This window comes from Coregonus clupeaformis, chromosome 7, assembly GCF_020615455.1.
Source record: "Coregonus clupeaformis isolate EN_2021a chromosome 7, ASM2061545v1, whole genome shotgun sequence".
NCBI classification, from domain to species: domain Eukaryota; kingdom Metazoa; phylum Chordata; class Actinopteri; order Salmoniformes; family Salmonidae; genus Coregonus; species Coregonus clupeaformis.
In genome coordinates this window covers 37,342,218-37,369,513 of record NC_059198.1, presented here as the reverse complement: position 1 = coordinate 37,369,513, position 27,296 = coordinate 37,342,218, and the positions used below count along the sequence as shown (strand labels likewise).

Here is a 27,296-nt window from a genome sequence, read left to right as displayed (position 1 = left end):
GAGGGTTGGACTGAAAACCTACAGGACAGTAGATCTCCAGGAAGAGGGTTGAGCAGCACTGGTCTAAGGGATCCTATAGTCTAGAGCAGGATTTCCCAAACTCGGTCCTGGGGACCCCAAGTGGTGCACGTTTTGGTTTTTGCCCTAGCACTACACAGCTGATTCAAATAATCAACTCCTCATCAAGCTTTGATTATTAGTATCAGCTGTGTAGTGCTATGGCAAAAACCGAAACTTGCACCCCTGGGGGTCCCTGGATCGAGTTTGGGAAACACTGTTCTAGAGAATATATGCTGTGTTCTCCATCCTTCACTAGTTGTTAATAATGACAGGCTGATCATTTTTACTACATTCTATTTCCATAAATGCCACTCCAAAAATTACTTTCCACGCCAGCCTCACTCAGAACAAACCTTAAGTGGGCTCAACACTTAAACCACCATTTCCTACCCTTAGAGTGTGTGTGGTGGCATTACATTTGTATATGTATAAAATCACATAATGGAGGCAGTATAACAGGACTTGTTTAATTCTATTTTTACCAGATTAAATAATAAGTGGCGCGAGAGTCGTATGGTTTGGCATATTTATTTATACATTACATTCCTCAAAACCCTGGGGGAGCTAAAAGCAGCAGCGACGTGCACGTCTATCCGCGTGCGTTCGTGAGCAAAGAACTTGGTTTTTCAATAAGGCCTTGATTCTCAAATCACCTCCCGAACGAGGCTGAGTTTTAATTTGACCTCGTCATAAGCTAATAAAGAGCGAACGAGTCCTTGTAGGCTATTGTGTGTGTGATGTTAAGCTTTATTGCCTGTCCTCCTTGACCAGAATGGCGGCGCTGAGCAAAGCGTCGCACAAGGCCTTCTTTGATGAGGGAATTAGCGGCCTATTCTGTCCCTATTATTCATAGCGCGGTGGAACATGTAAGTACCAGGAAGGGTGTCAAAAGGAGAACCGGTCCTATTGCAGAGTATCCCCCTTGTTCGGCCTGAAAGGGTGGCTATGAGATGATAAACCGCTTAATACAGCCGGCTAATTGGATGAGAGCGAAGGAGAGCGGAGGGAATTAAGGGGAAAGGAACCAGTGCCAGAGGCCTCGCTATTCACTCCTTTTATTCACCTCCATCTCATCTCTCTCCCAACCTCCTCTCATCAGTCTGCGTCGCTAGTCCGAGGGGGAGGCGAGGTGGCTTCATCAAAGGGGCTTTAAGAGAGCCTCTCCCGGGGACGAAGTGAGCCGGGTGAGGAGAGGAGTGATTGGAGCTATTCTCTCGGAAGGGCTCGCTGGGATATGGATGTCCTGGAGAAGCGGAAATCAGCGGTCAAATCAGTCCTGCGGAGAGAGCAGGGTGATGAAAATGGGTGCGTCATTGTGGAGAGCAATTTTAGACATCTAATAGGCAACCTTTATAAGAAGATTGTGGTCATGTCTATAGTCTCTTTTTTCACTCAAAGAAATTGCCTCTATTTGAAAATGTAAATTAATTATATTCAGACACTATTCATAGACCTATCTTCAAAGGGAATTTTCAGTATGCGATTTGTAGACCTAGCCTTTGGCCAATTCAAAGTCGTTTGAATCTCAGAGCCTATGCCCTATTTCCAATCTACAGGCCATCAGGCTATGCCAAGGCTACAACTTATTGTGCGCGCACCCAACAACAAGTGAGAATTCATAGCACCCAGAACGCGCGCGCCCGTGGCCACGACAACTCATTTCAATATTGTCGCTCTGATAAGAAAGTGAAAGCCTCGAGCGCAGCGGGTTACCCGCCTCCTGCAAAGCCCCAGGCATTCCCGAGATATTAGGGGCAAATTGGTTTGCCATTCATTAGTAATGTTCACAATAAGATTAAAGCGCCCCGGACAATCTCATATAAAATCATTTTTTCCATAGAAGGAGAATTGTTAAAACACTCAGAGTTCACGTAGAAGGGGAGGGTTTGGGCACACAGGAGAAAATTGGTTTCTTAGTTTTTTTTCAGTCTTTCTTTTGCATAATGTTCCTTTGAACGCAGAGAACGAGTGTGAGGTTGTCATGCGTGCTTGGCAAGTGAGACGGCGCGTAATGCTGGCGGGTGCCAAGGGGTGTCCTTAGCGCACGGTATGGGAATATTAAGTGTCGAATTAGGACTGATCCAGCTGGAGAAAGTTGAGAGAATTTCTCTCTCTCCCTCTCTCGCTCACTCCCTCTCCCTCTCTAGTTCTCTCTCTCCCTCTAGCTATCTCTCCCCCCCACACACACACACACACCATCTCCATATTTGATTGCTTTATTATTCGCATCCATGTGATCTGATGTCATTCTGTCTCGGATTAGCAGGTGTATAAAACAAGGCTGGAGAAAGAAAGGTTTTCACCAGAGCGAGACTATAAAAGCGGACTAAATTAATCCGAGAGGTAATTTCACGCGCTTTGGTCCGATACCATGGACGGGTCAAACGAACGAGAATTACTTCGGTGAAAGGAAGCGCATTGATGGCGCGTAATAAGACCCTTTATAGGGATTTTGGGAATTAAGTCGTGGATAGAGAGAGGGAGGGAGGGAGGGAGGGAGGGGGGCTTTAGAGCAAGTCTTTATGATAAAGTATTTGTTACTTCATTAATGACAAAGGGACTCGCTTCCATCGACATGGCATTACAGATGTTAACACCAATTTAGCGCCTTTAAAACGCGTTTTGTAAAGAGGTCCCCGGATAAAGTGGGCGATCTAATTGAAAACCCCTCGCCTTTGTCGCCCGTTTCACATGTGGGGAATTTGCTCATGAATATATGGGTCTGTATTTCGTCAACTCGGCTGGAGAGAACAGACGCACACAGCGGCCTAGAATTATATCCGTCATTACTGCAGCTAATCTATTTTCTCTTTCAGTTCGCCTGTTCAGTGTGGCCAGCCACCACACAAAATATACCGGTAGCACTATACTCCTTTTCTCAGCTCCTCACACTCACAACTGAATTCCCCTCTGGTGAGCCTCTCTTTTTAAATTCATTTGGAAAACAATTAAGATGCATTTTGGACCTAATTCCAAACTACTTTTCAAATTTGACGTGAATGTTAAATACTATTAACATAATTCAACTAAGTCCTCAAGTAGATAATGAATCACTTATAATAAAGGTTAATTCGATATGAAATGCTAGTGGGTCAGAATATTAATCTAAAAATTAAACGTTATCAAAAATGCAATTCCACGTTAAATCGTAAAAACAACCATTAGAGCCACTCTTTATGCTATAACTGTACAATTCATATCCAAGCATAGAACGGAATCATACAATTATTTTGATTTGAAGCATTCATTAGCCTAGGCCTATATAATTTCTAAATTAGACATAAAACATCAGTTTCTTCATAACAATTTTATTAATAGTTCTATAATTCTATTTCACATGTTTAAAATTCCTGGCTTTTGTCAGTTCTATAATGGGTTGAAATAATAATCTAAGGAATATTTAATTTCACCACTCATTTATTAAATTATGTTTTTTTCTATCTATTATTAAACCAGGAAATTTACAATCAATTTAACAATAAAAAAAAAAAAGAATCCTGCCCTGTTGGGAACATTTTCACTCTGGGAAACATTTTACATGACACCCTGCACTCAATCTGTTGGGGAACAGTTTCGACATAAATGATAATGTAAAAACCTATGATAGCTCATCACCACTGGGGAATTCTACACAGGGCCACATCTATGCCCATAAAACACTACACCAAGTGCAACTTCTCAAACATGGTCTCTTTTCAAATATACAAGGCTCTGTTTCGAAAAAGTATAATTTTTTTTCTTAGTTTCCCCCCCTAATTTTTTACAATAATATTTACACCAGTTGATTTTTCTTTCTCACACAGTTCAGCCATAAGAGACAGAGGATATAATCTAAAATTCACGTAATTTGTCCTCAAGTCAAACTCAATTAGCTGAAAGCCTGAAAATTATATTTAGTTTTTTTTAATTCTTACTCCAAAATGATCAATCGAGCTGCTTAGTGATGTTGGGAACTGAAAATGAAGACAGGAGAACTAACTTGATGCAGGTTAGATTGAGCCAGTAGGTTCAGGTTGGGTTGCAGAGTAGGACAGGAAGGTCTGTGGACAGGTTGCTTTGGCTTGGATGGAGACCTCAGACTCTGCTTTGGCACTGGGTTCATGTGGTCCACTGAATCAACTGTTTTTTTTAGTTCTGGTTCTTTCGCTCTCTCTCTCTAGATTCGAGAAAGCATGTGTATGTGTGTCCAAGCAGCAGGTGTCGTGGAGTTGACCCCCCTGAGTTCGTAGTTTATATCTGTCACAAAAAAGTGGACTTAGTGAAACAGGAAGCATGAGCTAGAGAGGGGTTAACACAATATGGAGGTACGTTGGTGTGTGTGTGTCAGGAGGATTCTGGACGAAATGGGTCTATAGCTTCGGATTAAGTTCATTCAGGAGACCTGGAGGGGTGGGGGTGATGACGATGCTCTCTCACACACACAGTGCTCAGGTTTGCCAGTGCTCTTTGAATTTGGTCGTGCTTTTTGTTTGGGGGTATGGGGAAGGGGTGGGGTGGAGCAGTTAGAAGGTCAGAGGGTCAGAGGGTAGAGGTCAGAGGTCAGGGTTGGATCCACCCACCACACCACTTCTTTCCCAGATCTCCAGACGTATGAGAGGTAAAAGAGGGGACAGGTGAGGGACAGAAGCCCAGGAGAGAGAGGGCTGGGATAACAGCTGTTCAGCACACCTCCTTCCCTGGAGCTCCACTGGGCAGGATGTGGAGCTGTGTGAGCTGATCAGAGTGCTCTTTAGCCTTCAGCCTTAGAGCTGCAATACTGGAGGCCCTGCGGTCTGCTGCAGCCGAGGAGGAGGGCGATGGGGAGGAGAAAGGGTCGGAGAGGACCGGGGGAGGGATGGAGGGAGTCTCGATGGGCGGGGCAGGCTGGCGGAGGAGTGCTGCAGTGGTGGGACCACTGGTCAGAGAGCCCATACTGGAGAAGAGCCTGAGAGAGAGAGAGCGAAAGAGAGAGTGAGGGGGGATGAGAGAGGAGAGACTTTTAGACCAGATTGTGAATGGCTTCACCAGGTATTGTAATCACCTGCAGTTTCACACCAGCGCAAATCAATACATAAGGTGATAAGGAGAGGAAGACGCTTTAACCTATTTAGGTACACGTGTTTGGGGTGTGTGTCTGTTTTGGCACCTCAGCTAACAGCTTGTGTATCAACATCACACTCAGCTAATTACTGTCAACACTGAGCAGGCAGAGTGATAATGTGTCTGATACCATGTACAGTGAGGGAAAAAAGTATTTGATCCCCTGCTGATTTTGTACGTTTGCCCACTGACAAAGAAATGATCAGTCTATAATTTTAATGGTAGGTTTATTTGAACAGTGAGAGACAGAATAACAACAACAAAAATCCAGAAAAACGCATGTCAAAAATGTTATAAATTGATTTGCATTTTAATGAGGGAAATAAGTATTTGACCCCCTCTCAATCAGAAAGATTTCTGGCTCCCAGGTGTCTTTTATACAGGTAACGAGCTGAGATTAGGAGCACACTCTTAAAGTGCTCCTAATCTCAGTTTGTTACCTGTATAAAAGACACCTGTCCACAGAAGCAATCAATCAATCAGATTCCAAACTCTCCACCATGGCCAAGACCAAAGAGCTCTCCAAGGATGTCAGGGACAAGATTGTAGACCTACACAAGGCTGGAATGGGCTACAAGACCATCACCAAGCAGCTTGGTGAGAAGGTGACAACAGTTGGTGCGATTATTCGCAAATGGAAGAAACACAAAATAACTTGGCCTGGGGCTCCATGCAAGATCTCACCTCGTGGAGTTGCAATGATCATGAGAACGGTGAGGAATCAGCCCAGAACTACACGGGAGGATCTTGTCAATTAATTCAAGGCAGCTGGGACCATAGTCACCAAGAAAACAATTGGTAACACATTACGCCGTGAAGGACTGAAATCCTGCAGCGCCTGCAAGGTCCCCCTGCTCAAGAAAGCACATATACAGGGCCGTCTGAAGTTTGCCAATGAACATCTGAATGATTCAGAGGAGAACTGGGTGAAAGTGTTGTGGTCAGATGAGACCAAAATCGAGCTCTTTGGCATCAACTCAACTCGCCGTGTTTGGAGGAGGAGGAATGCTGCCTATGACCCCAAGAACACCATCCCCACCGTCAAACATGGAGGTCGAAACATTATGCTTTGGGGATGTTTTTCTGCTAAGGGGACAGGACAACTTCACCGCATCAAAGGGACGATGGACCGGGCCATGTACCGTCAAATCTTCGGTGAGAACCTCCTTCCCTCAGCCAGGGCATTGAAAATGGGTCGTGGATGGGTATTCCAGCATGACAATGACCCAAAACACACGGCCAAGGCAACAAAGGAGTGGCTCAAGAAGAAGCACATTAAGGTCCTGGAGTGGCCTAGCCAGTCTCCAGACCTTAATCCCATAGAAAATCTGTGGAGGGGAGCTGAAGGTTCGAGTTGCCAAACGTCAGCCTCGAAACCTTAATGACTTGGAGAAGATCTGCAAAGAGGAGTGGAACAAAATCCCTCCTGAGATGTGTGCAAACCTGGTGGCCAACTACAAGAAACGTCTGACCTCTGTGATTGCCAACAAGGGTTTTGCCACCAAGTACTAAGTCATGTTTTGCAGAGGGGTCAAATACTTATTTCCCTCATTAAAATGCAAATCAATTTATAACATTTCTGACATGCATTTTTCTGGATTTTGTTGTTGTTATTCTGTCTCTCACTGTTCAAATAAACCTACCATTAAAATTATAGACTGATCATGTCTTTGTCAGTGGGCAAACGTACAAAATCAGCAGGGGATCAAATACTTTTTTCCCTCACTGTATATACACAAAAATATTCTCATGAGCAAAACACCCCAAGCAACATTTAAGGGCTGTAAACTAGAACACTTCCATCTTACTGAAACCAACAAAGGGAGACGTCAGGGGAGCCTGCTCTGTCAAATCAAATCAAAGTTTATTGGTGGCGTACACAGATTTTGCAGATGTTATCCCAGGTGCAGTGAAATGCTTGTGTTTGTGCTCCAACAGTGCAGTAATACAATATCAATACAAAACAATACACACATAATCCAACAAGTTAAAAACTAAATTAAGAAATATCAGAACGAGCAATGTCAGTCAGGAATAAAAAAAAAAATATATATATATAATGGTGTGTATAGACAGTACATGATTAGGGAAGGTGTGTACAGCAGTAGTTATATAGGATGAGCCTTGACTAGAATACAGTATATACATACAGTGGGGGAAAAAAGTATTTAGTCAGCCACCAATTGTGCAAGTTCTCCCACTTAAAAAGATGAGAGAGGCCTGTAATTTTCATCATAGGTACACGTCAACTATGACAGACAAAATGAGAAAAAATGCCAGAAAATCACATTGTAGGATTTTTAATGAATTTATTTGCAAATTATGGTGGAAAATAAGTATTTGGTCAATAACAAAAGTTTCTCAATACTTTGTTATATACCCTTTGTTGGCAGTGACACAGGTCAAACGTTTTCTGTAAGTCTTCACAAGGTTTTCACACACTGTTGCTGGTATTTTGGCCCATTCCTCCATGCAGATCTCCTCTAGAGCAGTGATGTTTTGGGGCTGTCGCTGGGCAACACGGATTTTCAACTCCCTCCAAAGATTTTCTATGGGGTTGAGATCTGGAGACTGGCTAGGCCACTCCAGGACCTTGAAATGCTTCTTACGAAGCCACTCCTTCATTGCCCGGGCGGTGTGTTTGGGATCATTGTCATGCTGAAAGACCCAGCCACGTTTCATCTTCAATGCCCTTGCTGATGGAAGGAGGTTTTCACTCAAAATCTCACGATACATGGCCCCATTCATTCTTTCCTTTACACGGATCAGTCGTCCTGGTCCCTTTGCAGAAAAACAGCCCCAAAGCATGATGTTTCCACCCCCATGCTTCACAGTAGGTATGGTGTTCTTTGGATGCAACTCAGCATTCTTTGTCCTCCAAATACGACAAGTTGAGTTTTTACCAAAAAGTTCTATTTTGGTTTCATCTGACCATATGACATTCTCCCAATCCTCTTCTGGATCATCCAAATGCACTCTAGCAAACTTCAGACGGGTCTGGACATGTACTGGCTTAAGCAGGGGGACACAGCAGGATTTGAGTCCCTGGCGGCGTAGTATGTTACTGATGGTAGGCTTTGTTACTTTGGTCCCAGCTCTCTGCAGGTCATTCACTAGGTCCCCCCGTGTGGTTCTGGGATTTTTGCTCACCGTTCTTGTGATCATTTTGACCCCACGGGGTGAGATCTTGCATGGAGCCCCAGATCGAGGGAGATTATCAGTGGTGTTGTATGTCTTCCATTTCCTAATAATTGCTCCCACAGTTGATTTCTTCAAACCAAGCTGCTTACCTATTGCAGATTCAGTCTTCCCAGCCTGGTGCAGGTCTACAATGTTGTTTCTGGTGTCCTTTGACAGCTCTTTGGTCTTGGCCATAGTGGAGTTTGGAGTGTGACTGTTTGAGGTTGTGGACAGGTGTCTTTTATACTGATAACAAGTTCAAACAGGTGCCATTAATACAGGTAACGAGGGGAGGACAGAGGAGCCTCTTTAAGAAGAAGTTACAGGTCTGTGAGAGCCAGAAATCTTGCTTGTTTGTAGGTGACCAAATACTTATTTTCCACCATAATTTGCAAATAAATTCATAAAAAATCCTACAATGTGATTTTCTGGATTTTATTTTCTCAATTTGTCTGTCATAGTTGACGTGTACCTATGATGAAAATTACAGGCATCTCTCATCTTTTTAAATGGGAGAACTTGCAAAATTGGTGGCTGACTAAATACTTTTTTTCCCCACTGTATAAAGTGGGTAAAACAGTATGTAAACATTATTAAAGTGACTAGAATACAGTATATACAGTGCCTTCAGAAAGTATTCACACCCCTTGACTTTTTCCACATTTTGTTGTGTTGCAGCTTGAATTTAAACACACAGTACCCCAATAGTGTCAAAGGCGAATTATGTTTTTCTAAATGTTTACAAATCAATAAAAAATGAAAAGCTGAAATGTTTTGAGTCAATAAGTATTCAACCACTTTGTTATGGCAAGGCTAAATAAGTTCAGGAGTAAAATTGTGTTAACAAGTCACATAAGTTGCACAGACTCACTCTGTGTGCAATAATAATGTTTAACATGATTTTTGAATGACTACTTCATCTCTGTACCCCACACATACAATTATAAGGTCCCTCAGTCGAGCAGTGAATTTCAAACACAGATTCAACCACAAACACCAGGGAGGTTTTCCAATGCCTTGCAAAGAAGGGCACCTTTTGGTAGATGGGTAAAAATCAAATAAAGCAGACATTGAATATCCCTTTGAGCATGGTGAAGTTATTAATTACACTTTGGATGGTGTATCAATACACCCAGTCACTACAAAGATACAGGCATCCTTCCTAACTCAGTTGCCGGAGAGGAAGGAAACCGCTCCGCGATTTCACCATGAGGACAATGGTGACTTTAAAACAGTTAAAGAGTTGAATGGCTGTGGTAGGAGAAAACCGAGGATGGATCAACAACATTGTAGTTACTCCACAATACTAACCTAATTGACAGAGTGAACATAAGGATAGCTATTATTCCAAAACATGCATACTGTTTGCAACAAGGCACTAAAGTAATACTGCAAAAAATGTGGCAAAGCAATTCACTTTTTGTCCTGAATACAAAGTGTTATGTTTGGGGCAATATAACACACAACTGTGTACCACTCTCCATATTTTCAAGCATAGTGGTGGCTGCATCATGTTATGGGTATGCTTGTAATTGATAAGGACTGGGGAGTTTTTCAGGATTTAAAAAAACGGAATGGAGCTAAGCACAGGCAAAATCCTAGAGGAAAACCTGGTTCAGTCTACTTTCCACCATACACTGGGAGACTAATTCACATTTCAGTAGTGCAATAACCTAAAACACAAAGCCAAATCTACACTGTAGTTGCTTACCAAGAAGACAGGGAATGTTCCAGAGTGGCCGAGTTACAGTTTTGACTTAAATCTGCTTGAAAATCTATGGAATGATCTGAAAATGGTTTTGAATTCAACCTGTAACACAACAAAATGTGGAATAAGTCAAGGGGTATGAATACTTTCTGAAGGCACTGTACATATAAAGTGGGTAAAACATTATTAAACTGACCAGTGTTCAATGACTCTATGTACATAGGGCAGCAGTCTCTAAGGTGCAGGGTAGAGTACCGGGTGGTAGCCGGCTAGTAACTGAATAAGGTTCAGGGCAGGGTACTGGGCGGAGGCCGGCTATTGGTACTGTTTAACAGTCTGATGGCCTGGAGATAGAAGCTGTTTATCAGTCTCTCAGTCCGAGCTTTGATGCACCTGTACTGTCTCCGCCATCTAGATGGTAGCTGGGTGAACAGGCCGTCGCTCGGGTGGCTGAGGTCTTTGATGATCTGCTTGGCCTTCCTGTGACATCGGGTGCTGTAGATGTCCTGGAGGGCAGGCAGTGTGCCCCCGGTGATACGTTAGGCTGACCGCACCATCTTCTGGAGAGCCCTACGCTTGCGGGCGGTGCAGTTGCCGTACCAGGCGGTGATGCAGCCTAACAGAATGCTCTCGATGGTGCGTCTGTAGAAGTTTGTGAGGGTCTTAGGGGCCAAGCCGAATTTCTTCAGCCTTCTTCACCACGCTGCCGGTGTGGAGGGACCATTTCAGGTCCTCAGCAGGGTACGATACTGCAACCAAAACAGTCGCATTTGCGACCGTTTGACTTGGCAGTGCAACACATGTTTTATTGGTTGCAAGGGTGCCAGTGAAATTGTTTTACCTGGTCACATTAGTTTCACAATTTTCGTAAAAAAAATTCGTATCAGGATTTATTCCAATGGTAATGTGCAATTGACCAAAAATAAACAAACTCGTTTAATTTTTTCAAATTCTGCCCTCTAGAGGATTTAGCAGAAAATAACACGTTGCACTTTGAAATCTGCATAAGTAGATTTTGCACATTATTTTAATAGTCTCTTTTCTTTGCTGTTACAGTAAATCTGTCAAAATCAATGTAAGAACACAAGGGCATGCTAATTTAAAAGATGGCTAGTCATTATTAGCCTGGTTCTGTATGGAATGGAGCCACATTATGGGACATAGGCCAGGTCATTATCAATGATCTTCTTTTTTTTTTTATAAGTAAATGTGTGCGACCAAATCATGTGCTGGTGCCACCAGTGGGAAAACTTAGTGTAGAACCCTGCCTCAGTGATGTGCACGCTGACGAACTTGAAGCTTTTGACCCTTTCCACTGCGGCCACGTTGATGTGGATGGGGGCGTGCTCTCTCTGCTGTCTCCTGAAGTCCACCATCAGCTCCTTCATTTTGTTGACATTGAGGGAGAGGTTATTTTCCTGGCACCTCCGCCAGCGCTTTCACCTCCTCCCTGTAGGCTGTCTCGTCGTTGTTGGTAATCAGGCCTACCACTGTTGTGTCATCTGCAAAGTTGATGATTGAGTTTGAGGAGTGCGTGGCCAAGCAGTCATGGGTGAACAGGGAGTACAGGAGGGGGCTGAGCATGCACCTTTGTGGGGCCCCGTGTTGAGGATCAGCATGGTGGAGGTGTTGTTGCCTACCTTCACCACCTGGGGGCGGCCCGTCAGGAAGTCCAGGACCCAGTTGCACAGGGCAGGGTTCAGACCCAGGGCCCTGAGCTTAGTGATGAGCTTGGAGGGCACTATGGTGTTGAAGGCTGAGCTGTAGCCGATGAACAGCATTCTTACATAGGTACACAGTCCTCGTGAGCAGCGGGGGACTGCGTCAGTGGCTCTATGTTGTTTTCCTCAAAGTGGTATAGTAAGGATGATGATGGATGCTGATGGTCACAGGTGTGAGGTGGTGTTATAGGTAGAGGACAGTACAGGTGTGAGGTGGTGTGTTAGGTAGAAGACAGTACAGGTGTGAGGTGGTGTTATAGGTAGAGGACAGTACAGGTGTGAGGTGGTATGTTAGGTAGAGGACAGTACAGGTGTGAGGTGGTGTGTTAGGTAGAGGACAGTACAGGTGTGAGGTGGTGTGTTAGGTAGAGGACAGTACAGGTGTGAGGTGGTGTGTTAGGTAGAAGACAGTACAGGTGTGAGGTGGTGTGTTAGGTAGAGGACAGTACAGGTGTGAGGTGGTGTGTTAGGTAGAGGACAGTACAGGTGTGAGGTGGTGTTATAGGTAGAGGACAGTACAGGTGTGAGGTGGTGTGTTAGGTAGAGGACAGTACAGGTGTGAGGTGGTATGTTAGGTAGAGGACAGTACAGGTGTGAGGTGGTGTGTTAGGTAGAGGACAGTACAGGTGTGAGGTGGTGTTATAGGTAGAGGACAGTACAGGTGTGAGGTGGTGTGTTAGGTAGAGGACAGTACAGGTGTGAGGTGGTGTGTTAGGTAGAGGACAGTACAGGTGTGAGGTGGTGTTATAGGTAGAGGACAGTACAGGTGTGAGGTGGAGTTATAGGTAGAGGACAGTACAGGTGTGAGGTGGTGTGTTAGGTAGAAGACAGTACAGGTGTGAGGTGGTGTGTTAGGTAGAGGACAGTACAGGTGTGAGGTGGTGTGTTAGGTAGAAGACAGTACAGGTGTGAGGTGGTGTTATAGGTAGAGGACAGTACAGGTGTGAGGTGGAGTTATAGGTAGAGGACAGTACAGGTGTGAGGTGGTGTTATAGGTAGAAGACAGTACAGGTGTGAGGTGGTGTGTTAGGTAGAAGACAGTACAGGTGTGAGGTGGTGTGTTAGGTAGAGGACAGTACAGGTGTGAGGTGGTGTGTTAGGTAGAAGACAGTACAGGTGTGAGGTGGTGTGTTAGGTAGAGGACAGTACAGGTGTGAGGTGGAGTTATAGGTAGAAGACAGTACAGGTGTGAGGTGGTGTGTTAGGTAGAGGACAGTACAGGTGTGAGGTGGTGTGTTAGGTAGAAGACAGTACAGGTGTGAGGTGGTGTGTTAGGTAGAGGACAGTGCAGGTGTGAGGTGGTGTGTTAGGTAGAAGACAGTACAGGTGTGAGGTGGTGTGTTAGGTAGAAGACAGTACAGGTGTGAGGTGGTGTGTTAGGTAGAAGACAGTACAGGTGTGAGGTGGTGTTATAGGTAGAGGACAGTACAGGTGTGAGGTGGAGTTATAGGTAGAGGACAGTACAGGTGTGAGGTGGTGTGTTAGGTAGAAGACAGTACAGGTGTGAGGTGGTGTGTTAGGTAGAAGACAGTACAGGTGTGAGGTGGTGTGTTAGGTAGAAGACAGTACAGGTGTGAGGTGGTGTGTTAGGTAGAAGACAGTACAGGTGTGAGGTGGTGTGTTAGGTAGAGGACAGTACAGGTGTGAGGTGGTGTTATAGGTAGAGGACAGTACAGGTGTGAGGTGGTGTTATAGGTAGAAGACAGTACAGGTGTGAGGTGGTGTTATAGGTAGAGGACAGTACAGGTGTGAGGTGGTGTTATAGGTAGAGGACAGTACAGGTGTGAGGTGGTGTGTTAGGTAGAGGACAGTACAGGTGTGAGGTGGTGTGTTAGGTAGAGGACAGTACAGGTGTGAGGTGGTGTGTTAGGTAGAGGACAGTACAGGTGTGAGGTGGAGTTATAGGTAGAAGACAGTACAGGTGTGAGGTGGTGTGTTAGGTAGAAGACAGTACAGGTGTGAGGTGGTATGTTAGGTAGAAAACAGTACAGGTGTGAGGTGGTGTGTTAGGTAGAAGACAGTACAGGTGTGAGGTGGTGTGTTAGGTAGAAGACAGTACAGGTGTGAGGTGGTGTTATAAGTAGAGTATAATTCCTGGTGACCTGGATGGAATTATGTGATCCTTCCTTAAGCCATAGGAAGCCCCACCCAATTATTATTATTATTATTATAAATGGTGAAAGTCCTCAATGGCGCTGCCCATGCTAAAACTGGCTTTTGGGTACTAGAGTCCTCTGTCTATATCTATGGGTATACAGGGTTATGTAAGTAGAGGTACCTATTATCTCACCTGCTGAAGGTGGGCCCGATGAAGGTGGGGTGACGGAACATGGCGGCTGTACCCAGGAATGTTCCAAGGCCCAGCGGTGTCCCTAGGTGCTGGCCCGAGTGGTTGCTACGGTGAGGAGCTAGACCAGGAAATGCGGCGGTCCAGGCAGACTCCAGGGCGGGGTGGGGGTGTGGGGAGAAGGGACCCCCATCCAGATAGTGGCTGAGGGGGTGGGTGGCCGAAAGGGGGCCGGGGAAAGGGAGGCCAGAGGGGTGTGTCTGGACACCTGCCTTCTCACGCTTACGCCACTTAGCACGACGATTCTGAAACCACACCTGGATAGAGAGTGGGAGAGAGGTCAGAGGTTAGATAGAACATATAGGCTACATTTAACTATGTAGGTTTAGTTAGATTGAGTGAATAGCATAGAATACACTGTAAAACTTTTCCTTGTAAATTTACAGCATTATACTGGCGCCGGAGTTGCCAGCTTAATACTGTAATTTTGCTTTACAGTGCAGTTTATTAGGTATTTGTATTTGTATTTATTAGGTACACCACCCCGTTCACGAAAATGGATCGCTGCTACAGACAGTGAGTCACTTGGCCCTTTCTGGTTTGTCGAGATCGTTGTGCAAGAACTTGAACTAATGCTCTTGTGGCTGAATGGAAGCAAGTCCCCGCAGCAATGTTCCAACATCTAGTGGAAAGCCTTCCCAGAAGAGTGGAGGCTGTTATAGCAGCAAAGGGGGGACCAACTCCATATCTATGCCCGTGATTTTGGAATGAGATGTTCGACGAGCATGTGTCCATATACTTTTGGCCATGTAGCGTATATAGTGACATACTGTTTGGAATGCAGGGAAACCCTCTGACACACTGGGCCTGCTCCAGCGCAAGCTCCTGTGTAAACGGAAGATCCCATCCTCCAGTTGATGAGGTGACAAACAGGCGGAAAGTCAGCGGTAATTACACGTGCACTAAAACCCGCGCGCCCTCACGGTCATTTGGTTTAAAGTTAGCTAATTAAAATCCGTTCCCCCTGCAGTCTAACAGAGACTGAGATCGGTGTGGCGCACGATAATTAAGAATGGTGTTCACAAAAGTTGAGGAGAATGAAGGCTGAACAGAGTCCAATAACAATTAGACTAATGCGCTTTAAATTAAATTCTTCAAAATGTAGAACAAGTCATTTCCAAAGACTATTTAACTTTCCCACGCCCTCCCCCCTTGCCTAGTGTGAAACAGGGGCTCTACAATTGGAGAAAATGTAAACAGTAAGAGAAAGTGAACGATATTAGCCCTGCACACACACACGCACGCGCTATTTCCGTTGAAAGCCGTTTAGCGTTACGTGGCCCCTCGGGAATTTTATGAGTTTTTATCACCTCCCGATGCACCCATTAAGTGCCTTGTTCACCGACGGTTCTGCGAGGGGACATCTGTTGTTTTATACCGGCTATCACCCCGGACGGAGCATCGCCGTGTTTGAACTGTCTCTTTGGTTATGAGCCCCGGGCTAAATCATGCAAGCCACGCTCTCAATGGAGAGATGGAATAAGAGAGAGAGAGAGGGGGGGGGGGAGGAGCAAACACCTTTAATGGTCTCTCTCATTGGCTCCAAGTGCAAAGCATCGGTTCAATGCGTCTCTATTGCAATCACAAAATGGGAAATCAAATAGCATTATCCCAGCCACCCTCCTCCCCTCTCCTCTCTCTCTCCATCTCCCCCCTCCCTTTCTCTCACTCCCTCCTCACCTCTTATACCTCCTCTTTCTCTCTCATTTTCACTCTCTCTTACTCTCCCTCTCCCCTCTCTCATTCCGGCAATGGGAATTCAAACACCATTTTCTCCCTGAGAATAGCCCATGTTTGCTCTCATGCTAAGTGCACATTTATGAATCCTCCGCATCCGCTTAATTGCCGTTAAAACGTCCCTTGGGGCATGTAATAACTTCCAATAACAGGAAGGAGATTCGCTACGCAGCGATTGGGATCATTTAACACATCTCGGGGTAATAAATCACTCAGACTCTGATAAATACTTTTCTCCGGCTACTGTCTGGAAAGGCCTGAATTGTTGCCTGGTTTGGTGTATGCATCATGTCAACAAAAAAATATAAATAATAACGTAAGCATATTGGAAATAAAAATAATGATAGACTTTGTAAAATTATTATTCTATAGCCTATGAAGGTGTGTAAATCTGAAGATGCTTTGAAATTATGCTAGGCCTACATTGTATAAATATGCATTGGATGTTTTATTGTAATTATTATAACATGAACTAGAATAGCCTAATAATAAATTGGGAATTATTTCATTACATCTTAATCTAAGTGGTACTGGCCTTTATTATTCTTTACTAATTTGGTAGCCTATATATTTCAATTACTCATTTGAAATGTGTAAGTGTTAAGTCGTTTTAGTTGAAAGCGACAGACAGCCATAATTGCAGCAATAAAACGTTAAAAGGCCACTTACTTGCACGCGCGCCTCGGTCAGATCCAGCCGCATCGCAAGCTCCTCTCTGAAAAGGCAGGAAAAGAGGTTACCTTTTGTGACCGAGAACTGGGCTGTTTTTTTTTCTCTCCTACCCGCACCGGTAACAATACAAGAAAAGTGTTATTTTTCAGACACGGAAAACCCACAGCGAAATGAAGGTCCTTTGTGCTATTTTCCCTGCGAAGGTTTGAGAGAAATTGTCAGGGTGATTGTATTGTAATCTTTCCTTTCTTCGCCATAATAGCTCCCTTATACAACGGCTTTTCTTTAGAGTCAGTGGAAATAATGCCATCCAAACTATTACAAAGCCATCGAGCGCTTGGCTGAAAGAGAAGTCTATAGGCTGCACAAATTGATTACCACAATAGTCGCCTTAAAAATAATGAACGCACATCGATACAAAAACAACATCGATCAACAATAGCCTATGTATTATTTGGTTCATGATGCCAGTGTTAAATAATATTTGTAAAATTAATTACCCCGTTGTTTAAAACGTCATATATTCTATTCACTATCTTAAATGTGTCCTGTAGATGATTTACTTTGCTGAAAGCGATAAGGCTAACAGAATCCACAAGTCTGTCTGATGTATATATATATATGCATGGCAAATAATTGTGTATGACATTCTGAATCCTGTTGTAAATTCACGACTGCATTGTAATATTCCATTTTGTAGATGTCATATTCCATTTCGTAATACTAATATTCCATACTGTAATAGTAAAATAGAATACAATTATAAGAGAAATGTAATCTCAAGTCTAAATATTCAAATCGACATGTGCAGGGGGTCCTGAAAACATATAGGCTAGCCAAATAGATTTGTTTTTCGAATAATATTAGGCTTTCATGTTTGGTTGAAAAAAATACTTATATTTGAAATTCTCCTCTATACATTTTGTAGCCTAAATTGCATCAAAAATAAATAGCACCAACTCATTTATTAAAAATGTCCACATAAAAAACTTATCTAGACCTGCCTTAGCAGTGACTCACTCACAGTTCTTCATAAAGCTTCATTCACAAAAAGGATTTGCCTTTGCATGAAAGTCAGTAACAGGTGGATTTGCGTAGACTGATATAGTGTTCTTTCTCATTTCCCTCCTACACCAGCTAATGGATGAAACAAAGGAGTTGAGGTGCGCGTCACCGTGCGTGTGCGTGTGTGTGCGTGCGTGTGTTACACCCTTGAGCTTGTGCAGGCCCAGAAACCACATTTGCGTTGAATAGAACAGCATTATGCACAAGGTAAATCGAGCTGCAACCAATTTATTTTCCCTATGAGAATAATATCCATATCGCCAATAACAATGAGACGATGTAAATGTGACAAAACGGGTTGGTGTTCCCACTTCGAGCTGGTGTGCTGCCTTATGGGCTCAGCTACATTTTACATTTTGCAGACGCTCTTATCCAGAGCGACTTACAGTTAGTGAGTGCATACATATATTTTTTTCATACTGGTCCCCCGTGGGAATCGAACCCACAACCCTGGCATTGCAAGCGCCATGCTCTACCAACTGAGCTACACGGTATAGCTGTCAATGCGCCAGTGTCAAATTATAGACCGGCTGAATGACATTATAAGTGGATAAACAATTGACTGTTTTCTACTTTAAAAATAAATAAATAAACCTAACATAAATGGTATGATGATAAAGGGTTTTTAATGTTGTTACCCCAGACATATAGATTAAAATATGCATCAGAAATTAGAACTTTTAGGCCAGGCCTATGCATGTTTGACCTCATGTCCAACACAATCTCACACTCAATTCGTGCAAATTTGTACAAAAAGTCATATACACCAGATTTGTGACATTCTTTCATAATTTTCGGAGTTATTTGTTTGCCTCTGGTATTTGTATCTCAGTCTCTGTAAAGATAAAATAATGTTATTTTTACTAACTTGAATTATTATTATTATTATTTCCATTATTATTATTACTATTACTACAGCCTACTGCTACTTGTTGTTCGTTTATGTAGCGTACAACTAATGTAGCGTAGCCTTCAGGAAAAATCGTAAGGTGAAATAGAAATATCTATCCAGAACGTGTATTTAACGAATTTTTATGAGACTTGGTTGGGTTACGTTGTTGTAGGAATGTTAATTGAACGATGTTGTTAATATTAGACACGTTGCATATGAATAATTGAGTTTGTGCTGTAGCCTGGGTGCCAGATCTGTTTCTGTTCTCTTGCCCACTCCTACCTGTTTGGCTTGACAATGACAATGGAGTAGGCAAAAACACAAACAGATCTGGGACTGTAACTGTACCTGGTGAAGACGTCGGGGTAGTGCGTCTTCTGGAAAGCTCTCTCCAGCTCCTCCAGCTGGTAGCTGGTGAATGTAGTCCTGTATCTTCTTTGCTTGCGTTTTAGCATCCCTTCGTCCGAGTCACTGCCTGCCGACAGACACAAGCTGTCCTCCCCGTCCCGCACATCTCCATCCCCTGCATGGAGGCTCTCCCTCTCCTCGTCCTTCCGGGAGAGACCCATCGCCTCCCCGCAGCTCTCCTCCTCTTTCGCCGCGTCCTCGAACTTCATTGGCCCTGACTCGCCCAGCCTCAGCCCATCCTCCGGCCCTCCAGCGGGGCTCTGGCCTCCCTCTCCTCGGCTTAGGGACGCGTTCTCCCGGTATGACTTGCTGCGGCTGATGCTCACCTGTGGAGCCTGGTTGATTTTGAGGCTCTCGCAGGCTTGGTCCACCAGAAGCCTCTCCCTATCCAATTTCTCCTCGAGGTCGTGAACTAAACCCCGGCCGTGGTTCAGGTACTTCGCCCCTGGTCCGTAGAGCCGGCGCAGCTTTGGTGGAAGGTGCATGTCTGTGTCTAGTGATAGGGGGTCTTTAGTTGAGCCTATGGGGAGGGTGACAGAAGTATGGATAGGTTGAAGCGACATGTGTAACGAAAAAACTAAAGGCTAATGGAGTGCAACAAGGCGCATAGTTCAACGCAAAGCTTCGCACAAGGCATCATCGATAATGTTCGAATAGACTTGAAGATTTATTATTTCTGCACCTTAGAATATGTGTATCTATCGGATCGACGATAAAGTTGACTTTTGGTCTCTGAAAAAGTGCTTAAAAGGGACATATCCTATTTTCAACACAGTCACACTTTTGGTTCTGATGGACCACTATTTGCAAACTTTTACTTCCATTCTGCAATCAGCCCAATGCTGTTGATGGGTCATTATCATGTTATAGGCACACACCGTCTTGCCTGTATTCAACACCAAAACGTTTTCCCGGATCATGCAGCAAACCTTTCCCCAGATGGAAAGCCATGCGTGTTTTCATGAGCTTTTCGCGGTGCTTGACTTACCTTCGGTCTGCTTGTCGTGCTCCCGTCTCCCGGGTAGAGCTGTCAAACTTTGTGCCCCTATCACCCTGACTTTACAGGGGCTCCGTCGGCCCAGAATACTGTCTATACAGTAGGAGGAGAGCAGAGTGGGGGGTTTACTCGTACATTCTCCCCGGTCGTGGATATCTTCTTCGAACTGACTAGTCATTTTGATCCGTTTAGTGAAGCGCTTATTTGAAAGGAGAACGGCAATAGCATAAATGTGTTTCTCACTCGCTCACTCACCCCCTCTCTCTCTCGCTCTCTTTTTTCTTCTCTCTCTCTCTCTGTCGTTCCGAGATCGTTCCTCTCTCTCTCTCACTCGCTCTCTTTTTTCTTCTCTCTCTCTCTCTGTCGTTCCGAGATCGTTCCTCTCTCTCTCTCGCTCTCCCTCTCCCTACCCAACCTTTAATGACAGACACCGTTGGCTGGCACTCAAGCTCCGCTATCTGATTGCTCGCATTGACGTGTGTTATAGCGCCCCTGATTGGCTCGTGTGGGGGAAAGAGCAGCTTCATATATTTTAGTATATTAAGGTAATTTTGGAGAAACCGGGATGGAACCCTGCTCCCATGGACTGAACTCATTTAGGATTTTCCTTTTGGATTTCAAAAGGATAGTAGGCTTTGCAAGTATGGCCTATACAGTAGGCCTACAAATACTAGACTGCTAATAATAAATAATAATAATATTGATAACAACAACAATAATAAAAATAATAATAGCGTAATAATAATAAATACAATGTTTTGAAATATGGATTATTTTGTTGAGTTAAATAATCATGCATCATAATTCAGCCCTTCAGTTAAGTGGAACCCGTTTGGCAATCTCAAATCTAGTCCATAGTTTACTGTGAGCCTTTTCTATACATCTGTAAACTTCAGGGAGCATTTTCTATACATCTGTAAACTTCAGGGAGCATTTTCTATACATCTGTAAACTTCAGGGAGCCTTTTCTATACATCTGTAAACTTCAGCACCCTCATCGTATACTACTTTAACTCCATCAAGTCCTCGGATCAATATCTAATAACAAGAGAAAATAAATATAACCCAGATGTATTTGTATTTATTTGTGTTTATTATGGATCCCCATTAGCTGCTGCCAAGGCAGCAAACCTTTCCCCAGATGGCAGCAGCTACTCTTCCTGGAGCCCAGCAAAATGAAGGCGGTTATACCATTTTTAAAAATGGTATAAAATATTTCACAACACACTATGTGCCCTCAGGCCCCTACTCCACCACTACCACATATCTACAATACAAAATCCATGTGTACGTGTGTATAGTGTGTTATCGTGTGTGTGAATTCATGTGTCTGTGCCTATGTATGTAATCTTATTCCGAATAATAGTGACACATTTTATCCCGTATATAAGGATGAATGTAAACTAAGAGTTTAATGTTGTGTATTCCCATGACAACTGGAAGAAAAAAAAACACGGGACAAACTATAGATGTTCTGTAATAGAATAAGGCTTTTTACAGAATGTCTTTTTATAGGACTAAACTATCCCCTTCAACGAATAATTGCCTTAGATTAGCTGTAAATAGGACCAAACGATCACTGCAATAACTACCAGAATTATCATAACAATTTGATAATTTGATTGCTATTGATTTACCCCAAAACGCTCTCAAAGACTTCTGTAAGCCCTGTCACCTTCCATCTCTCGCTCTCCACAAACACACGCACGCACGCACGCACGCACGCACGCACGCACGCACGCACGCACACACACACACACACACACACACACACACACACACACACACACACACACACTCTGCAACAGGCGAACACGGAACACTAATTGCCTGGCTCTCTGGCAATTGCAGAGACGTTCAGATGGTCCGTGCGCCGGATGATTGACTTAAAAAGTGAAGGTGGCGATGATGAGAAGGCGCGTTGGGAGCCGGGACGCCATGCAGGCTCGCTCCAGAGAGGAGCAGATGGCTCGAGAATGTAATTTTAAATGAAAGTCTATTTAACCTGCTGCGAATGGCGTGACCCCATCCTTCGCCTCGCGAGCACATCACTGTTAAAAGGTTCATTTTCAGAATTCAATCCCAAAACTTCAACAAGCTGCAATTTACACTTTCGTCTGATGCTGCTTTTCTCCCTTTATATGGCTGCCCAGTTACTAAGACTCAGCAGAACATGAAAAATAACAATAAAACATAACTTCACAAATGTTTCAAAACGTTTTAAAAGTGACAGGCTATAGTTTGAGCTCTCGGTCATGGATTTCCAAGAACGGCATTGATCTTTCGTGAAAATAAAAGGAATGTGGTTCTCTGTTTAGGGCGCCAGGGTGATCGATCAAGATTCACGTCGAAATTGGACGTCTATCCATGTCCTGAGGACTTCGGGAAATTAGCTCTATTGCCATCAAGTAGGCTTGGGTTTTGCTAGAATGGTGTGGACCGGGATGGCTGATGGGCGTAATCACATGTCTCTGGTTCAGAAGTTTACATGTTCAACCCTGGTGGACAATCCTTGTTCCATACCAAACCTTAACCATTACCTTAACCATTCGGAATGAGTTCCTAAACATAATATTTTAACCCTATCCCAAACCTTAACCATTACCTTAACCATTCGGAATGAGTTCCTAAACATAATATTTTAACCCTATCCCAAACCTTAACCATTAACTTAACCATTCGGAATGAGTTTCTAAACATAATGTTTTAACCCTATCCCAAACCTTAACCATTAACTTAACCATTCGGAATGAGTTTATAAACATAATGTTTTAACCCTATCCCAAACCTTAACCATTACCTTAACCATTCGGAATGAGTTCCTAAACATAATGTTTTAACCCTATCCCAAACCTTAACCATTACCTTAACCATTCGGAATGAGTTCCTAAACTTAACCCTTAACTTCTAAATTTGATGTTTGGAGAAATGGAACGCTAATGAGCAGCAGGAGCAACACACACACTTTGAAATGTCTAATTCTGATACTGTGATACTGTGAGAGCATGTTGAGGGCGCACGGTAGATCCATGGGCAAGGTTGCCCAAGACTCAGTTCTGTCATAAGACAATCTTCAATAGGCTATATTGAATTAATTGAATTGAATACAATTCAGGATTACATTATTTGTAGGCCTAATCTTAGGCTATTTCAAAACGATTCAATCATCTTGGTGCAAATTGCAGGCAGCATATTATTAATTCATTCTTATCAGGCCTCTGACGCGTGGCCGTAACCAAAGGGCTCTAGCCAAATGCCCCTTACTTACAATTAGGCTACCAACAATTCACCGCGTTTGTTGAATCAGAAACTCCTGGCCTCGTTTTCTGCTCTCAGATCAACACAGTAATGAGATTTAATAACAATATAAAATGTTCTGTTTTTTCTCCTGCGCGTCACAAACAGATGCTCGTAATACAGACGGGTATTTAGGGTTGCTATGTAATTTGGGGGGCAAAATTTGATTCATTTATCCGCGCTCTGTTATTAACCCGTGAAAAGAGAGATGTCAGTCGCCATTTGAGCCAGCAGGACATCCGCGATTTGTTTAAACGCACTAATTACGCCAGCACACATTAGCGAGGGAAGAAATAAAGCGCAATTTTCACCTTTTCAATTTTCCCTCCTTTAAGCGCGTCGCATGCGGGTTGCAGAAGTTGGGGGAGGAGCGGAGGCAGTGCCCGACGGTGGCTCGTGCTCTTTCCGTTCCTCCATCACAGTGTCGTTGTATTTTCATAACACCCTAACTTGATCATTTCTACACCCCCATGCACTTGTCAATTGTGTTGTTTTACAGTTATAGTCCCAATTGGAATTCGTACAGGTGTAGCCAAAAGTGCAACACAATACAGTGAGGGAAAAAAGTATTTGATCCCCTGCTGATTTTGTACGTTTGCCCACTGACAAAGACATGATCAGTCTATAATTTTAATGGTAGGTTTATTTGAACAGTGAGAGACAGAATAACAACAAAAAAATCCAGAAAAACGCATGTCAAAAATGTTATAAATTGATTTGCATTTTAATGAGGGAAATAAGTATTTGACCCCTCTGCAAAACATGACTTAGTACTTGGTGGCAAAACCCTTGTTGGCAATCATAGAGGTCAGACTTTCTTGTAGTTGGCCACCAGGTTTGCACACATCTCAGGAGGGATTTTGTTCTACTCCTCTTTGCAGATCTTCTCCAAGTCATTAAGGTTTCGAGGCTGATGTTTGGCAACTCGAACCTTCAGCTCCCTCCACAGATTTTCTATGGGATTAAGGTCTGGAGACTGGCTAGGCCACTCCAGGACCTTAACGTGCTTCTTCTTGAGCCACTATTTTGTTGCCTTGGCCGTGTGTTTTGGGTCATTGTCATGCTGGAATACCCATCCACGACCCATTTTCAATGTCCTGGCTGAGGGAAGGAGGTTCTCACCCAAGATTTGACGGTACATGGCCCCGTCCATCATCCCTTTGATGCGGTGAAGTTGTCCTGTCCCCTTAGCAGAAAAACACCCCCAAAGCATAATGTTTCCACCTCCATGTTTGATGGTGGGGATGATGTTCTTGGGGTCATAGGCAGCATTCCTCCTCCTCCAAACAAGGCGAGTTGAGTTGATGCCAAAGAGCTCGATTTTGGTCTCATCTGACCACACTTTCACCCAGTTCTCCTCTGAATCATTCAGCTGTTCATTGGCAAACTTCAGACGGCCCTGTATATGTGCTTTCTTGAGCAGGGGGACCTTGCGGGCGCTGCAGGATTTCAGTCCTTCACGGCGTAGTGTGTTACCAATTGTTTTCTTGGTGACTATGGTCCCAGCTGCCTTGAGATCATTGATAAGATCCTCCCGTGTAGTTCTGGGCTGATTCCTCACCGTTCTCATGATCATTGCAACTCCACGAGGTGAGATCTTGCATGGAGCCCCAGGCCGAGGGAGATTTACAGTTATTTTGTGTTTCTTCCATTTGCGAATAATCGCACCAACTGTTGTCACCTTCTCACCAAGCTGCTTGGTGGTGGTCTTGTAGCCCATTCCAGCCTTGTGTAGGTCTACAATCTTGTCCCTGACATCCTTGGAGAGCTCTTTGGTCTTGGCCATGGTGGAAAGTTTGGAATCTGATTGATTTATTGCTTCTGTGGACAGGTGTCTTTTATACAGGTAACAAGCTGAGATTAGGAGCATTCCCTTTAAGAGTGTGCTCCTAATCTCAGCTCATTACCTGTATAAAAGACACCTGGGAGCCAGAAATCTTTCTGATTGAGAGGGGGTCAAATACTTATTTCCCTCATTAAAATGCAAATCAATTTATAACATTTTTGACATGCGTTTTTCTGGATTTTTTGGTTGTTATTCTGTCTCTCACTGTTCAAATAAACCTACCATTAAAATTATAGACTGATCATGTCTTTGTCAGTGGGCAAACGTACAAAATCAGCAGGGGATCAAATACTTTTTTCCCTCACTGTACGTACTAGAAACCATTTTTCGCCACAGGGTCATTTTCAAGACCATTTCTCTGTGTGTTGGCATAATGCAGACTATACAAGTATTCGGGTCACTTTCAGCAGACTACTGATTTAGGGCCAGTTCTTCCACACCCCATCTCTAGTATGAGTTAAACAGCAATAGGTCCCGGGGCAGTGGTTAAGGACATGGCCTAACCAGGTGTGCGGTTCAAAATGATTAGATGTTGGAACGTTTCCAGCCAGGGTTCCATGGGTCACCGCTTAGTCATGTGTCTATAACCTAGCCGTACTGTGTCTATAACCTAGCCGTACTGTGTCTATAACCTAGCCGTACTGTGTCTATAACCTAGCCGTACTGTGTCTATAACCTAGCCATACTGTGTCTATAACCTAGCCGTACTGTGTCTATAACCTAGCCGTACTGTGTCTATAACCTAGCCGTACTGTGTCTATAACCTAGCCGTACTGTGTCTATAACCTAGCCGTACTGTGTCTATAACCTAGCCGTACTGTGTCTATAACCTAGCCGTACTGTGTCTATAACCTAGCCGTACTGTGTCTATAACCTAGCCGTACTGTGTCGTCCGCACAGATGAGTAAAAGGTTGGACCAACCATCTCCATATTATTTCCATCCATTCCCGGGCGCCATCTTCTGGACTAAACAACCTGTTTGTCATTGCATCTGAAGGGAGGGAGAGAGAGATCTGCCTAATAACCCATTAATAATAATCAGAGACTATGAACTGGAGTAACATTTAACTGGCAAGTGCTCATTACGGAATGTGAGGGTTTACGTCTCGATTTTAGTTAATTAACATATTTTATTCCGTTGGTTAAGGCTGATTTTTTCGAAAATTACGCATAATTGCATAATTAATCAACAAGTCGATCTGGTGAGTGTTTTCCTTGAGAGTTAATGTGGTTTATCTTCTGCCATCACATCGCGTGATGATTCATGTCGCCTTCTACGAATGCTATGTTGGGGAAGAATGATTGTATAATGTATGCGATGCAGGTCTCATGTTCATTGTATGCACTGTGACTATCTGGGATATAGGCCCAAGTTTTACAGTTTTACATGGATATTTTGTGTATAGCCTATATGCTCAAATTGTTTGCATGTCCAAGCAAGCCATGTTTACTTCAGTGGTCATGGCTAAAAGGGATCCAGCTTTTGTCAAATTAAGGCCAAAAGTATATATTTTTTTGCATTTTAGCTAACCCTAACCCTTTTCCTAACCTTAAACTAATGATCCTAACCTGCAACGTTAATTCTCCTAACCTGCTACGAAAAGTAAAATCTTCCTTTCATTTGACAAAAGCTGGATCCCTTCTAGCCATGAGGACTTCAATGGCTAAAGCCAAGGATCCAACACAATCTCAGTTCTATCAGGTCACAGCACCATTGTAACCAACCAACATCTCTCTCTCTCTCTCTCTCTTTCTCTGAAATTAAATTAAATTCAAGGGGCTTTATTGGCATGGAAAACGTATGTTAACATTGCCAAAGCAAGTGAAATAGATAATAAACAAAAGTGAAATAAACATTAAAAGATTAACAGTAAACATTACACTCACAAAATTTCCAAAAGAATAAAGACATTTCAAATGTCATATTATGGCTATATACAGTGTTGTAACGATGTGCAAATAGTTAAAGTACAAAAGGGAAAATTATTAAACATAAATATGGGTTTTTATTTACAATGGTGTTTGTTCTTCACTGGTTGCCCTTTTCTTGTGGCAACAGGTCACAAATATTGCTGCTGTGATTGTACTGTGGTATTTCACCCAATAGATATGGGAGTTTATCAAAGTAGGATTTTTTTTCAAATTCTTTGTGGGTCTGTGTAATCTGAGGGACATATGTCTCTAAATGTAATATGGTCATACATTTGGCAAGAGGTTAGGAAGTGCAGCTCAGTTTGCACCAAATTTTGTGGGCAGTGTGCACATAGCCTGTCTTCTCTTGAGAGC

At 43.4% G+C, this 27,296-nt stretch overlaps 1 protein-coding gene across 2 annotated transcripts; it reads right to left on the bottom strand.

The window, feature by feature from the left end:
- Positions 1 to 2,701: 2,701 nt before the first annotated feature.
- On the bottom strand, positions 2,702 to 20,159 carry LOC121569337 (aristaless-related homeobox protein-like). Of its 2 annotated transcripts, none has more exons than XM_041880213.2 (5): positions 19,858 to 20,159; positions 18,810 to 19,389; positions 16,502 to 16,547; positions 14,039 to 14,352; positions 2,702 to 4,984 (listed from the first exon to the last, which is right to left on the bottom strand). In XM_041880213.2, exons 1-5 carry the CDS (start codon positions 20,042 to 20,044, stop codon positions 4,720 to 4,722), a joined length of 1,392 nt encoding a protein of 463 aa, XP_041736147.2. In that variant the 5' UTR covers positions 20,045 to 20,159; the 3' UTR covers positions 2,702 to 4,719. The 2 variants fall into 2 exon arrangements, with proteins under 2 accessions (XP_041736147.2, XP_041736149.2); XM_041880215.2 differs by having other exon boundaries at positions 4,899 to 4,984; positions 14,027 to 14,352.
- Between the last annotated feature and the right edge of the window lie 7,137 nt (positions 20,160 to 27,296).